At 38.8% G+C, this 16,020-nt stretch overlaps 1 protein-coding gene across 5 annotated transcripts in view; it reads right to left on the bottom strand.

Annotated features, from left to right (window-relative positions):
* EXT2 (exostosin glycosyltransferase 2) overlaps positions 1-16,020 on the bottom strand; it is a 199,511-nt gene that overhangs the window by 70,336 nt on the left and 113,155 nt on the right. For all 5 annotated transcript variants that reach the window (XM_010378050.2, XM_010378049.2, XM_030917809.1 and 2 more), the window contains 2 exons: positions 15,751-15,940; positions 6,738-6,904 (listed from right to left, as the gene is read on the bottom strand). In XM_010378050.2, the coding sequence (XP_010376352.1) occupies positions 6,738-6,904; positions 15,751-15,940 (357 nt within the window). The remainder of the gene's footprint in view (positions 1-6,737; positions 6,905-15,750; positions 15,941-16,020) is intronic.

Genomic DNA, 16,020 nt, shown 5'->3' with positions numbered 1-16,020 from the left:
CCTGAAGCTCTGTTCATTTTTCACCAATCTATTTCTTCTCTGTTGTTTACACTGGAGAATTCCTATTGATTTATCTTCAAGTTCTCCAGTTTTTTCTAGTTATCTCCATTCTCCTACTGAGCCCATCCAGTGAGTTTTCAATTTTAGGTATTGTAATCAGTTTTGAAATTTCCATTTAGTTCTTCTTTATATCTTCTTTTTACTGAAACTTTCGTTTTTCATTTGTTGTAACAGTACTCATAATTGCTTATTAGAGCCTTTTTTGTGATAACCTTTTAAAAATCTTTATCAGATAATTCCAACATCTGTGTCATCTTGTTGGCATCTGTTAATTATCTTTTCTCATTGAAGTTGCAATTTTCCTGGTTCCTGGTATGATGAGTAATTTTGGAACACTCTGATTATTGCTATAAGATGCTGGATCTGTAAATTTTCTCTGTTGGTGTTTTCTACCTCACTAATTTAGCATTTACCTTGCTTCCTTCCTTCTACTTGCTTTGAGTTTAATTTACTCTTCTTTTTCTAGGTTCTTAAAATGGAATGAACTTTTGATCACTGTTTTAGACTTCTTTTTATAAGCATTTAATGCTATAATTTTCCCATAAGCACTGCTTTAGCTGCATCCCCAAATTTTTTTTCCAGTTTTGAAAGAGTTTACTTACAATAAAAACGATCAATTTTAAAGGTATAATTCATTGAGTGCTGACAAGTGTATATAATGATATAACCACCACCATATCATAATATAAAACATTTCCATCACCTGAAAAGCTCCTTCTTGCTTTTTTGTGGTCGATCCCATCCCCCAGCCCTGGCAATGTAGTTTTTTCTACTCTAGAATTTCATATACATGGAGTCATACAGTCAGTAGCCTCCGACCTCTGACTTTGTTCACTTAGCATAACACTTCTGAGATTTATCCATGTTGCTGCATGTATCCATTTCTTTCTTTTTATTGCTGTGTAGTACTCCCCTGTATAGATATTTCACATTCTGTTTATCCATTACCAGCTGATGTTTCTAGTTTAGGGATCTTATAAGGATAAGTCTTTATGTAGACATATGTCTGCACATATTTATTTCTTTTGGAAGCTGGGTCATATCAAACATGTTTTATATGCCAAAGTGTTTTCTAAATTGGTTGTGCCAGTTCACATTTTCACTAGTAATGTATGAGTTCAAGTTGCTCCACAGCCTCATCAATACTCAGAATTGTCATTCTTTTTAATTTTACTTATAGCCATTCTAGTGGAGATATAGTGGTAAACTCACTGTGCTTTTATTTTAAAATTGCTGTAATGACTATGATGTTGAGGACTTTTTTGTGTGTTATCTTGTATCTCTATATCATCCTTTATTTACTTATTCATTTATTTTTATTTTTATTTTTATTTTTTGTTTGAGATGGAGTCTCACACTGTCACCCAGGCTGGAGTGCAATGGTGCGATCTTGGCTCATGGCAACCTCTGCCTCCCAGATTCGTGTGATTCTCCTGCCTCAGCCTCCCGAGTAGCTGGTATTATAGGCTCACACCACCACACCCAGGTAATTTTTTGTATTTTTAGTGGAGATGGGGTTTCATCACATTGGCCAGACTGGTCTCAAACTCCTGACCTCATGATTCACCTGCCTCAGCCTCCCAAAGTGCTGGGATTACAGGTGTGAGCCACCATGCCCAGCCTATATCATCTTTTAAAAAATGCTTGAAGCAGTAATGTTTGCTCAACCCACCCTTTCCCCCTCTGTTTAATCCTATTCCGCTTTTTTAAAAAAGTTATTCTTATTGGCAAGTAATAATTGTACATATTTATGGGGTACAATGTGATAGCTCCATACACATACACATTGTAGATAAGCAAATCAGACTAATCCATCACCTTGCATACTTATTTATTTGTGGTGGAAAATTTTAAAATCCATTCTTTTAGCAATATTGAAATATAATATATGTCATTATTAACTATAGCCACCTTACTGTGAATAGATCACCAGAACTATTCCTCCTCTCTAACTGAAACTTTATACCTTTTGACCAATATTTCCCCTTTACCCGCCTTTCTCTCCAACATCTGGTAACCACCATTCTACTCTCTACTTCAACGAGGTCAGACTTTTAGATTCTACATTTAGTGAGATAATACAATATTTGTCTTTTTGTGCCTGCCCTCTAGATAGCATAATGTCCTCTAGATTCATTCATGTTGTCACAAATGATAAAATTTCATTCTTTTTTCAAGCTGAATAGTATTCCATTGTGCATATGTATCACATTTTCTTTATCCACTCATCTGTTTATGGACACTTAGGTTGATTCCATATCTTGGCTATTGTGAACAACGCTGCAATGAATATGAGAGTGCAGATATCTCTTCAATATACTGATTTCAATTCCTTTGGATATATACCCAGAAGTGGGGTTGCTGGATCATATGGCAGTTCTATTTTTAGTTTTTTAAGGAACCTCCATACTGTTTTCCAAAACGGTTGCATCAATTTACATTCCCACCAAGTGTACAAGGCCATACATGTGTGGTCCATTTCTAAACTCTTTATTCTGTTTTATTGTCCTATATATCTAAATTTATCCCAATACTACCATGTCTTGATTACTGTAGCTTTATAGCAAGTTTGAAAATAAGGAGTGTAAGTCCTGCAACTTTGTTATTTTTTTTTAATTGCTTTGACTTTTTCAGGTCTGATGCATTTCCATTTCAATTTTAGCTTGTCAATTTCAATAACGAAAAGCCTTCTGGGATTTTGATTGGATTTCTTTGAATCTATACAATTTGGGGAGAATTTACATGGTAACAATACTGAGTCTTTGGATCCACAAGCATGCTATATCTTTCCAATCATGAAGTTGTTCTTCAATTTCTCTTGGCAACATTTTTTAGGTTTCACTAAACATATCTGGCACACGTTTTGTTAAATTTTTCAAGTATTTCAGTTTTTATGCTACTGCTAGAGTACAAGCAACTTTTCTTGTAGCTTTTTGGAAATATAGCTGACATACAATAGATAGTTATTTAAAGTGTATAATTTGACATGTTTTAGCATCTGTATACACCAGTAAAACCATTACCCCAATTAAAATAATGAACATATCCATTTCCCCTAAAAGTTTTTTGTACCCCTCTGTTATTCGTCCCTCCTGCCCTTTACAGCCTGACCCTTCCCACTTACCTTCCAGGCAACCACTGATCTTTCTATCTCTAGGGTTAGTTTGCACTTTCTAGAATTTCATATATATGGAATCATAAAGTATGTTCTCTTTTTCATCCTGCTTCATTAACTTAGCATAATTATTTTGAAAAATGTTCACATTGTTGCATGTATCAATAGTTACTTCTTACTTATTACTGAGCCATATTCTACTCTATGAATGCATCACAATGTTTATCCAGTCAACTGTTGATAGACATTGTTTTATTTTCTCCAGTTTTTGCCTATTACAAATAAAAGCTGCTTTCAATGTTAGCGTACAAGTATTTGTACAGACATATGTTGTCATTTCTCTAGGGTAAATATCCATGGGAAGAATGGCTGGTCATAAGGTAGATGTATGTTTAACATTTTAAACTCCAAACTGTTTTCCAAAATGGATGTAACCACATTATGGATCATGGTAAAGTGGAAGGGCATACAGGCCAGAATAATCTTTTCTATATCTTTCATATGTAGGTTGGTAAGGGAGATTTGTTCATTAATCAAATGTTACTGAATTAACTACTGAATGCAATGAACTGGGTTAGGCACAGAGGACATAGCAATGAATAAGACAGCCATGGTTCCTGCCGTTTGCTGCTTACATTCCAGAAGGAAAAACAGACACTATAACAACATAGTTCACAATTATTTGCTCACAAAGACATACAGAGTGCTCTGAACCCAACCTGACTGGGGACTCTCTGAAAGCTTCTTTGAGATAGTAACAGCCGAGCTGAGTGTTGAAGGATGAGTAGAGATTAACAAGACAGATATAATCCCAAGGGACTGTGATAACACCACAAAATAGTAGTTCTGGGATCCAATATAACTACCCTAGGATGTAAATATTTACTTATTTATTCCCTTAATCAGTTAGGCCTGCTCCCAATTCCTACATGAAAATCAATCCTAGGCTTCAGCATAAAAAGCAGGATCTAGGAGCATCATGATCTTTTTCTCTTGATTCAACACTAAACTGAGTCCCTTCTTCAAGATAGAAATGTCCCTTCTGAATAATGAAAACAACAATCTCTTTCATAGTAGAATCTCTTTCATCATAGTAGAATCATGAATGGAATAATGAAAATAGCAGTAATCATAATGATAACAGCAGCAGCAGCTAACACGGTATCTGTAAAGTGTACAATCTACTGTCCATCACACAGGAGGTGTACTTACTGCCCTTTGGTGCTTACATTCTAAAAGGAAAAAAAGACTAAACAACATAGTTCACCATTATGTGTTCACAAAGAGGTACAGAGTGCTCTGAACCCAACCTAGACTGGGGAATCTCACTTTCCATGTGGGAGGCACTATGTAATTTCATCCAATGCAAATAATAACCTCATGAAGTAGATACTGTCATTACCATTTTATATAAGAATGAACTATGTTCCAGAGAGATTAAATAACCTGTTCATCATCATAAATCGGTCAGTGATAGAGCAGGAATTTGGGCACAGAGGCCCTAAAGCACCAATGGTAGGGGTATGTAAAAAAAGTATTTGTTTGCCTTAGAGTCAAAATAATTTTGTGACAGGCAAATGATATGCTGATGACTGTAAGTACTACTTCTGAGGACCACTGATCTCAGGCAAATGTCACTCACAGTAAAAATCCTCAGAGAAGACAGCACAGTGTCAGAAAAATTTGGATTTAAATCCCAATTCTTCCACTTATTAGCTGTGTGACTACAGGCAAGTTATCTAACCTTACTTAGTCTCAGTACAGAATGAGAAAAACATACCTGCTTTGCAGGCCTGGGCCAAGATCATAAGTAATGTATGGAAACACTCAGGACGTTGACAGGAACATAGTAAGTTGTATATACAAGGTTGTTATCAAAGTTGTTCCTTCCATAGCGTCTGGAGATTCTGACTAACAGAGATAAGAAAGCTTCCTGGTTTCACTCTTCTAATAATTATTTCTTTAGAGGTAATATGGAATCAAACACAAGTAAACAGAGGAAAGAGGTAAAGATTCGAGTTCAGTGCCCTTTAAGCGCTGCAAAACTTCCTCTCGTTAACATATTCTTAGTTGCCTAAAACAAACTCAGGGTTGAAAGAAATCATAGGAATACATTTAGCCCACCCTTCTTTTAGTAGTCTTCCTTTAGACCAACTGAAAATACCAAAGAGACAGCACTCTGTCCATCTTGGCCATGTCGTTTTGAACATTCCTTTTTTCCACCTCTCTTTCACCACAAAAATAAACAGATGAGTAGCATTTGAAGCCATTACATGCAATGAAGAGAGAAATCACTGGCAAAAAAAAAAAAAAAAAAAAAAAAAAAAAAAAAAAAATTGTCTTTTTGCCATGACTTGACTAGAAAAACAAGTAGGCAATTTGTTTTTAAAATGGGAATAATAGTATACTAAATATCATCCAACACCCTAGACACTATGCTGTAAAAGTCATCTCCTACGAATAAAAATAAATCCAAAAAGATGAATGTATGTTTTATTAGCTACTCTCATGCCTTTCATTGGCCAGTAACTACATCACCCAGGGCATTATATATCAATCTATTTCATAACAATTTCTTTTACACTCAAATGAAGTTACATTTTTTAAAAACCTGGGAAAACTTGAGCTTTTAATTTTTGGTGGTGGTGATAGTGTCGGGGGCAGTGGATTCCTCTTCCTTTCCCTTAAAATCCACCTTCGATTTAAGTGTTTAAAATACATTTCTATAATAAATACATGTACTAAATATAGCTTCATTTAAAAAAAAGTATGATTTAAGAACCCCAAATTCAACAAATCCTCAGTTAACTAAAGAAAATGGTTACCTCACTCCCCTTTCCCCTGAGCCAGCTATAGCTAAATGACTTGAACACTCTGCGTGCTTAAGTCTGATACCACCTCTACCCCCAGCCGCAGGCCTCCGCCTGTCGTCATCATGCATCTCACGTACACCCTGACAGGGCCCATCAATTCCTATTGCTTTTCACCAGGCCTCGACTCTGGCACTTTCCCCTGGGGAGACCTTTACTGGTCTCCATACTTAACCCTTGAACCCAGCCTAATCCATCAGCCTCATTGAATAAACGGTGATAGGGAATGCTTCTCCCTAAAGACAGGCAGCCAGCCTCTCCACTTAAAACTCAGAAAGAAAGCCATCAACAGGGTCTGCTTTGTTTGTCAGTGTCGCCAGCTTCTTCACTTATTGATGTTTTTATTGTTGCAGTGCGCAGCTGCTTGAGTCAAGGGAAGTGGTATTCAAGGAGACATCAATTAAGTGCTTGTTAAATGCTATAGATGCTCTTTTGAAATTGTCCCCTGGGACTCTCCTTGGGAGTTCCCAAAACCAGTGGAGGGCACAGTTGCCATTTTGGAATAGGGTTTCTCCAGTGCTTCACAGAACAGCTTCATAACCCACACTCTTATGCACACCTTTTGGACTCTACTAGCAGATTTTAGGAATTCTGACTTTTAAGAAGGAAATATAATACTCTTTTTTAGGAAAGACAAGCAGTCATAGAAAGTAATATTAAACATATAAACATACTGTGTAAAACCTCCTTACCTCATAACCAAATTGCAGCTCGTCAGAGGTCAGCATAATGATATCATCATCAATGGCCAGAACAGCTTCCGTCTCGATTTCATCATAAGGGAAGAAACGGTTACTTAACTTGTTTTCAGCAGTCCTCACAACTTTTAATGGAACCCGGATTTTGGGCCAGAGAGAATCTGGAAAAAGGGAAAAAGTAGTTACTATTCTCTTAATTTTATGAGGAGATAAAGTAGTAAAAGCATGACATCACAAATGAGATAGAAGAATCAACCTCTATCCATGGCTGTCATCAAATCCAAAGGTACAACTGTGCCAGGGGAGATTCTCACAGATGCATCTTTATTATGATAAAAACTACATATACTGTACATACACACACACATATACAACACATATACACACATACAATATACATACATATTTATCCTCTCTAAATCTTGTAACATTACTAATTCTCAATACTGTCCTAACTAGAATGAACAAACTGGCTTCAACTCACAATTGAGAGGCAGAGAAGCCAAACGACTCGACCAAGGTCACAATGACAGGAAGAAAAATAAAGTCTGCATTACCTCATTCTCAGGATCAAGACTTTAATATCAGAACTCTACCCACCTCTGGTAAACACTCTGTAAAATACTTCCAGGTAAGTATATCCTAGCTGAAAACTTGCCTGCAGCTGTTCTAGGAAATACAGTGTATGTGCCGAAGATGTCTGCCCCGACGTACCCACCTCCATCATGCAATCAAACAGCTTTCAGTGCCGCTAAAATCCACCCCTCATCAAAGTATGTTTCATTGAATGAGTGTAGCTTCCTTAACTCAGCACTGTATCCCCTTCCCCTGACTCACTAGGTTGGGTTTCTCATCATGACCAATTTACAAAGTAAATATCAAATTTCTAGGTCCAATTATGTGGGATTTTCTAGTATACTAAAGAAGCACCAACCCATAACTTGCCTTATATTTTTTTCCCATTCTACTTTATGAAATGACTGGAGTAATTGAACCACAGGTTCTTTGTTTTAAAATGTTGCATTTAGCAGAGCATGAAATTCAAACTTCTTTGGTACAGCACCCATGTCCATAGATCTCAGAGGGCAGTTTGTTCGTTACACATTTATCAAACAAGAATAGGAAGGCTAGGTATCATACTGCTTTCAAAAAGTCTATCATGGCATTGTAGAAAAATCTCATTTTTGTGGGTCTTGAAGTCCCAAAGCGCTCATGGCCACTCCAAAGTCACCATAATGAAGGAGAAGTATGATACAGGGAAAGTCAGTAGGGAAAAGCTGTCTTAACTGATTGCATATAAAATGTTTTACTTCTGCATAGTTGTAATATAACTGGTTGTAGAACACACTGTTGAGGCACTCCCAGGGTCTTGGAAGGGGCCTGTGCAAGTGAGAGGCTTTGTAGTCAAGGAAGAGATTCATGGTCTTAAAATAAACCTGTGGCACAGAGCCTAAAAGAGAGTGGTCAGCTCCAAAAAGTGTGTTTGGGAAAGGGCTGAATCCATGACCAGAGAAATAACCCTATGGGCCACTGCCTTTTCATCAATATCAACAGTTAATTATAGTTAATTCTTGGCACATAATCCATAAATATCTTTGGAATAATGCATGAACACATGACTGAAAGACTGGAGGCCTGAATTCTGCATTATCTATGGGATCTTAAGCAAGTCCACTCTTCTCAGGACAAGAATAAGCAGAGGGAAAGGGAGAAGTGGACTTCGTTAAGCAACTAATATATGCCAGATGCTTTACAGATGCACTGTCATTCAATCCTCCTGACAACCTTATGAGGCAGGAATTATTTACAAAGTAGTATTTTCATGGCTCAGAGAGGTTAATTAACCTGCCCAGTGATACACAGAAAATAATAAGGCTAGTATTTGAACTTAAGTCTGTTTAGCATTAAAAGACCAAAAAGGACCTGCAGCTTCAGAATCCCATGTTTCTCTGGATCTGGAACAAAACTAGTAAGGTTCAATCACTTTCTCCAGCAATCATTCTTATTCTTGCTTGATCCCTACTTCCTATATCAGATAAATAAAATCCCTGTCATACAACTACCATTCCCAAATCCTTATAAAACATGAATACATTGTAACAGTGGTCCTCAACCTTTTTGGCACCAGGGACTAGTTCTGAGGAAGAAAATTTTTCCATGAATGGGGGGAAGGTGGGGCGGGGATGGTTTTAGGATGAAACTACTCCACCTCAGATCATCCGGCATTAGATTCTCATAAGGGGGCGCAACCGAGATCCCTGCACGAGCAGTGCACAATAGTGTTCTCGCTCTAGTGAGAATCTAATGCTGCCGCTGATCCTACAGGAGGCGGAGTTCAGGCGGTACCACCGCTTCTCCTGCTGTGCAGCTCGGTTCCTAACAGGCCATAGATGGCTTCGGGTTCATGGCCCGGGGTTGGGGACCCCTGTACCGTAACATCTAAAATGAAGGAGGTTATAGCCCTACCTACCAGACCAGTGGTTTTCAGAACTTTTGGTTTCAGAATCCCTTTATGCTCTTAAAAATTACTGAAAATCCCAAAGAGATTTTGTTTATATAGGATATGCACACACGCGTGCGTACACGCGCGCACACACACATAAACACACTACTTACTATATTAGTAATTAAAACTGAGGAAATTTTAAAACATGAAATACATGAAAATATACAAGCACACATTCCATTAGCTGTGGGAAATGATGTCACTCATGACATGTAGATTCTGGAGAACTCTATTGTACATTTGTGAGAGAATAAAAGAAGTGGAAAGAGAATGACTAAGTGTGATTACGAAAATAATTTCCATGTCCTGGATCTCCTGAAAGGAACTCAGAGATGTTCAGGGTACCCAGATTACACTCAGAAATCAGAGTTAGACTCTGTTCAGATTTGGGTACCACAATGTTAAGAGAAGTACCAACAAGCCCAGAAAATAGTTGAGAAGAAATAACCAAGACAGTGCAGGCATCTGTATCCAGGCTTTCTATCGAATGCTTAAAGAAATGAAGTGTGCCACTTATTACTTTATTGCCTCTCAGTTTCAACTGTAGTCATCACTGCCCTGTTAGTGATAGCCGAACTGGACCCTGCAATCATCTCTCCTTTGCCAGCTGGCATGGCGTCACACTGTGTCAGTACAGGGCACTGAAGGGCCAGTGCAGTGCGTGGGGGTGGCTTTCTTCCTGGTTCTGGTATGCCTTTTATACTTCTTGCTCCAGTAGTGCCTGGCCAGCAGACAGGCAGGCAGGCAGGCAGGCAGGGACACTTGTCTCTAGCAAGTGTAAGCAGCACCTCTTCCCTGGAGCGGCTTCCCAGCAGGTTCTAGCACACCCTAACAGGCTTCCCAGTGAATTTAACAGCACCCCTCCAGGCAGCTTCCCAGCAAGTTCTGTGGATGCCCCACCAGCAACTCAGCCAAAATTCTCCCTGTGGGTAGCTCCAGGTGAGCTCCACTAAAGCCCTAGCCAGTTTCCCAGCAAGTTCAATAACACTTCTGGGGCAGATTCCTGTTGAATTCCATGTGTAGATGAGGGCATGATTGGGTTTCCTGCTTGTCAACTTTGGCCTGTGGCACTTCAGTAAACTTTACTAATCCAGTGGGTGTGATTAGTAAGGTGTGAATCTCAGATCTAGCTGGGGAAGGGGCTCTCCCAAGTTTATTTTCTATAATCTTTAGAGTTCTCTTTACCCTTTAGTAGGCAAATCCTGTTACTAGTTAATAATTCTTCAGATTAAATTTTTCCTGTTCAAATTACCATGCGGTTTCTGTCTCCTAAATGAACCTTGACTAATATTATTGGGATATCAGAAAGACTATCGAATGAAAAGGGAATTGTTCTCTATGGCCTCTAGAGTTAGAAGCATGACAAATGGAAGGGGAGAAGTTACAGGGAAACTGATTTAGACTTAAAATAGGTAAGAACTTCCTGATGGTATAAACTGTTCTAAGACGTGTTGTGTTCAGCAGCACAATGTGCCCTTTTACTTCAAACGCACTAACTTAGGTCAGATTTCTACTTGATATCAGGTGGAAACTAAACAAGATGCCTCTATGGCCTTAGGATTCCATGAGGCAGCAAACATCACAGAAAAAACACAGTCTTTGGAAACAGCTTCAGATCCCAGGTCTACCACTTACTTGTCATGTGACCTTGAACAAGTTAAACACCCTGAGCCTGCTTCTTCAACTACGAAGAAGGAATAACGACGCCACCATCTTGACATGATTGACTGTGAGGATGAATGGGAAAGTATTCAGAAACACAGTGCCCAGCACACTGGCGGTAGTCACTAAATGTTAGCCATGCTGTCTCTGGAAAGTCTATGTCTACCTACAGAACCAGAGCATTTTTTTTGAACCCTAGGTAGCAGTGTCAAAGTGGTACATTTGAGATCTGGTACAATCCAGTGGTATACCCCTGGCTCAGGCCTTCCATATCCATTTTGAGAGAAGCAAGATCCCTGACATGAATCCTCTAAACTCTCACACGCTAATAAAACAAAAGAACATGGAACTTTGGTCATGTTAATTCCACAAGACAACAAACAGCTCCTCTTTCCACTATGCAGGGAAACTAGGCTAGCTACTTTGATTAAGTATGAACGTACTTCTACACTGGATGGAATCTGGACTTACAATTGGGGAATGTGTATAGCATATTCAACCCATAGGCAGCTTTCCACACTGTTCATCTATATATGTCCAAAGAATTACCTGAGACCATGTCCACAAAGAACTAACTTGCCTCTGTGAAGTCTTTGAAGGGGAGGTTTTAGAGAGCAATGAAGACCCAGGAGGATGATATGGGGTGCAGGTAGAAATATAGACTGAATCATGGCTTTTTAAGATATATAGTTACTTTTCCCTGTTGCAAGTTAGATCTGAGTAGCCAAAAGTCGGCTTTGGCAAAAGGCGTCTCCATTTTAGTGATCAGCTATCTGTGGACCATCACTACCACCAGACAGGACTCTAAATAGAATTCTCAGTTTTGTGTTTTCCCTTTGTCAAATTAAATGGCCTCCATGAAAGAGAAGTAGCATTCTCTCAGGCTTCTGACAGTATCCCTTTCGTGGAGGCCAGAAATGAGAGGGCAGCAATCAAAGAACAAGCATTAAAATTATATCCTGCCTTTAGATAATCCTGATATGGAATTTTGATTCTGGAAAGGTAACCTTTAAAAAAATCGGGACTGGAGCAGTAGAAGGAGAAGGGAGCATGAGGTAGGAAAGAAAAATATATGTGAAAAAGAAAAGAGGTTTTTTTCCTTCCCATTAGTCTTTTCAAAAAAATAGATTTACTTTTCTGTCTCTCTGAGTCCCTGACAAGGATCTAGTTCTTATATATGATCCCAAATCAAAGAACTGACAACGCATGATGATTTTCCTACAACTAAATGGTAATCTAAATAGACATGGGGGGGCTTAGTGCAAAGGGCGTGAGCTTTGGATCTAGAAAGATCTGTGTTGATTTCTGACAAATTACTAATCTGAGTTTCATTTTCCTTATTTTTGTAAAATGGGGATAATAATAGCTTCCTTGCAGGCTTGTCCTAAGGTCTAGAGATAATAAGCATGTAGCACAGTTCCTATTCCTAGGATTTAAAAAGTATATAATATGGTTACATCATCATCTTCACAAATGGATTCTTGTGAAGTCCTATGAACTTTACTTCTCTACTGATAACATGAAGAGGTCTAGACAAAGGATATGGGGGTGACCCCTAGAATGCAGACAGAAACTGTGTCATAGCTAGAAATCTTCAGGCCTAACTTCTATTGCTTAGCCTAAATGGGGTCTTTTTTCCTTACTCCTTTAAATTCTAAATGAAACAGCATGCCCTTGTATCTTATGTCTCATCCTGTGAACCTATAACAGACAAAATAGAAATGTCACCTTCCATTCATACAAAGTAGCCTGAAAAATAAGATTTTTCAAATGCATTGCAGAATTTATGAAAAACAAACAGCTGAGCTAGGTGACCTGATAACTTCACAGTATGAGCTTTAGTCCAGCTCAAAGGAGAAAAAGAACTCCTTGTGTTATGGATTTCTTTTTTTAAGTACATTGATTAACGGTTTTCTCCATGTTGGATGCCAAGAGAAATGTGAGCAAAGACATTTTTCTCCAACTTGGCAAAGGTACTACAAAATGGTCAGGTTAACTGAAGATGACCCCAAGTCCATCCTGCCAATCACTATCATAAATACAACCACAGATTCACAAAACAAATTATCAGATTATCTCCATACGAACCTTAAGCCTACTTCAGAATTGCCTGAGTTGCTGGTGTACAGCTGGTCTCATGAACCAACTCTCCGCAGTCCTAGAACTTGGCTCACAAGGAAGGTGGCTGCTGCTTTTACTCCCCTGTTGACCATTCTGCGTTGCTGACATGCTCAGCCAACCCCACCCTGCCTGCTAGGACTATGCAAATCACAATCTGAAGCTGGGGGGCTCCTGATATTAATACAAATTTAAAACTAAAGTCAGTTAAAAGAAGAAAGGCAGTAGCCTGCCTTTTCTTCTGACAAAGCTCAAAATCAATGTGATGAAAGCTCACTGGAAATTTCAATTGCCTAGTCTAAGTATTTACTTAAACTTAAAACCCAGAAATTTGGACTTAAGTGTAACCAAAAGAAAAAAGTATTTGGTTGGGTTGGAGAATGAAAAAAAAAAAAAAAAAAAGTAGGAAGGCGGGTAGATTTCTGCCTACACAAATCCTCCCAGCAGCAGACATGGTAACCACAATATTTATTTTAGTAAATGTAGAGAAAGTGAAAAACATCACTTTTGCCTCTAATATTTCAAAGACTTGGACTTGCTTTTTTATATATATATATATATAATATATATGTTACTAATGCTGTATGTGAAAAATCAGATGCCTTTGCTGGCATGCGGACCAGAGCTGACAGCCTCATTTACCAACTGAACAAACACCCCACAGAAGATTAAACATGGTTCATGTTCTCCCCAAACAACCACATAGCCAGAGCCAGAGCCCTGACCTAAAAACCGCTGTTAGAAAAAAGCCAGTCCAGTCACTACACGTGTCAAAATTAGGGCCTCATCAGTTAAGGGCTCTTTTTCCTCCCTAGAGTCAAAGTCTTTTAAAAATAAACTAAAGTCCTGGTCATAAAATTAACCACTACATTTTAGCAGGGTCTTACCAAAAATTAAAACTGAACACCCAACTCCAAAATCTGGGCTCCTGCTACACTGCCTTTAGTTGTGCCAGTGTAGAGGCTTAGATCAAGAAGGAAAAAAAAAGTTATCCTTTCTCACAGTTTGCAATGATACCTTCCCAAAAGAAGTGACACAAATTCACAATAAATAACTCACCTTATGCCTAAAGTGGCTAACCAGGAGTTATAAGGAGAAGCCTCTTTTGCATTTAGCACTATAATTTGCAACTCTGCCTTTCAGGCAGGACTGCAGGAACAGGCTGAGAGTCTCTCTGAAAGCTGGTGGCCTTTGCATGCAGGAGCATATACAGGCCTGTGACTACCACAAGACACAATAGGCCACTCCAGACCCAATGACAGGCCCCAGACTTCCTTCTACAAACATAACTCATCCTTTATAAATGAAGGGACTAATTAGCAATGCAATACCATCCAATTCACTTCACTCTGGAGAAAGGCAATTGGTATGAATAAATCCAAGTCAACAATTTCCTTCTTCACATAGTTCCTTATAATTGTCTCTCTTTTCCTTCCTTTCTGTATTCTCATCCTCCCTTCTTAAATGATGCCCACATTTTCCTTTTTCTTTTACCCCTTTCCTTCTCCCTCATTAAGTATCAAACAAAACAAAAACCCAGAAAACTGGCCATGCTATAGTGTTGAGAAAGAGAAAACAAATCTTGGCATAGAAAGTTAATTTTTAAAAATCAGGGAATGATATAAGACTTTCATTTAAAATAGCGGTTTTATTTACTCAAACTGCGGCTCCCTAAATCTAAAAAGAAAGCATATGATTCTCTCAGAGAACAAACATCTCATGAAGTAAAGGAAAAACTAAAGAATTTTCTCAAGGCATATTCTGATTTGCCTAACAGAGCCAGAAATATGGTCTTCTTCCAGCCTGGACTATAGATCTACTACTGGCCATTTTCAGGGTTGACTCTCCCGACTTCAGTATATCCATAAAAGAGACTAGCCATAAAAAGTGCAGATACTACTGTCAGGCAATAAACTAGACCTTATCGGTGACAGTGGTGCACATTACTAACTTCAAACTCATTCATTCCTTGCTCTAATCCATCAGAAACTTCCTGGCTTTAATAGGCTATAAATGGCAGGAGCTTTGAAGTCCCTGGGATTAGGATCAGTAATACACAGACTGAAAGAGAAACTAAATGCAGGTGGAACATACTCTGTGCGTCCCGAATTAAAAACAAATCCAATGAATCAAATAGTCCTTAACCCTAGCTGCCAGCCAGCAGATTACAGGGGTGGCCAAGGCAAGGAACAAAGTGATTAAGGGAGAACCAATGGGAACTTCTAGTGATTGCTCTCTTTAAGGACCTGACTTGAAGTCTGGACAGGGTATGCTTTGCTGCTGACTTTTCCAATTAGATGTGAGGCCATCCTTTTTAATTTTATTATTATTATTATTATTTTTTTTTTTTTTTTGGAGGAAAGTACAGCATCAGAGCAGAGATAAGAAAGGAGAAAACTAATGCCTTTTAAACTGAGTTTTCATGTAAACAAATCAGCTGAGATGGCTGAGGGAAGCTGAGATCTGTTTTCCCAAGGCTGATAGCCTTTGATCCTATTGATTCCTAAGCCCTCAAACACTTGTGGCTACAGAGGATGCCAGGGCTTGGAGTTAAATGGGCCACCCTAGAACAAGAATGAGAGGACTGAGAAAAATGAAGGCATGCTGTCTCAGAAATGGCATTGCTATTGACAAAGCAGGAAAATTTATTTAAAACAAAGGATGTGAATAATTTGGCCATCCAAAATCAATCCAGCTGAGAGATGCACTAAGGCTTCTTACCTTCTGGAGGGTTTTTATTCTGATTATTCCAGACGACAAGCAGTTTGGATAGACTGGGCACCTTGGACACTTCAGTGATGACCCGGAAGAGGCTCTCTACTCGGTCGTAGGTGAGGACTATGGCGGTGAACCCTTGAGACTGTGGTGGGATCAGCGGGAGGAAGAGTGGATTGCTCACGCTGCCCCACTTCTACAAGACGACAGATTAACAAAGGTCAGAAAAGCAGCTGTAACAATATGGCTCACCCAATATCGTCGGCAAACCCAAAC

Source organism: Rhinopithecus roxellana, chromosome 15 (assembly GCF_007565055.1).
Source record: "Rhinopithecus roxellana isolate Shanxi Qingling chromosome 15, ASM756505v1, whole genome shotgun sequence".
NCBI lineage: Eukaryota > Metazoa > Chordata > Mammalia > Primates > Cercopithecidae > Rhinopithecus > Rhinopithecus roxellana.
Note: the sequence above shows the minus strand (reverse complement) of the source record. Positions and strands in the feature narration are given on the sequence as shown.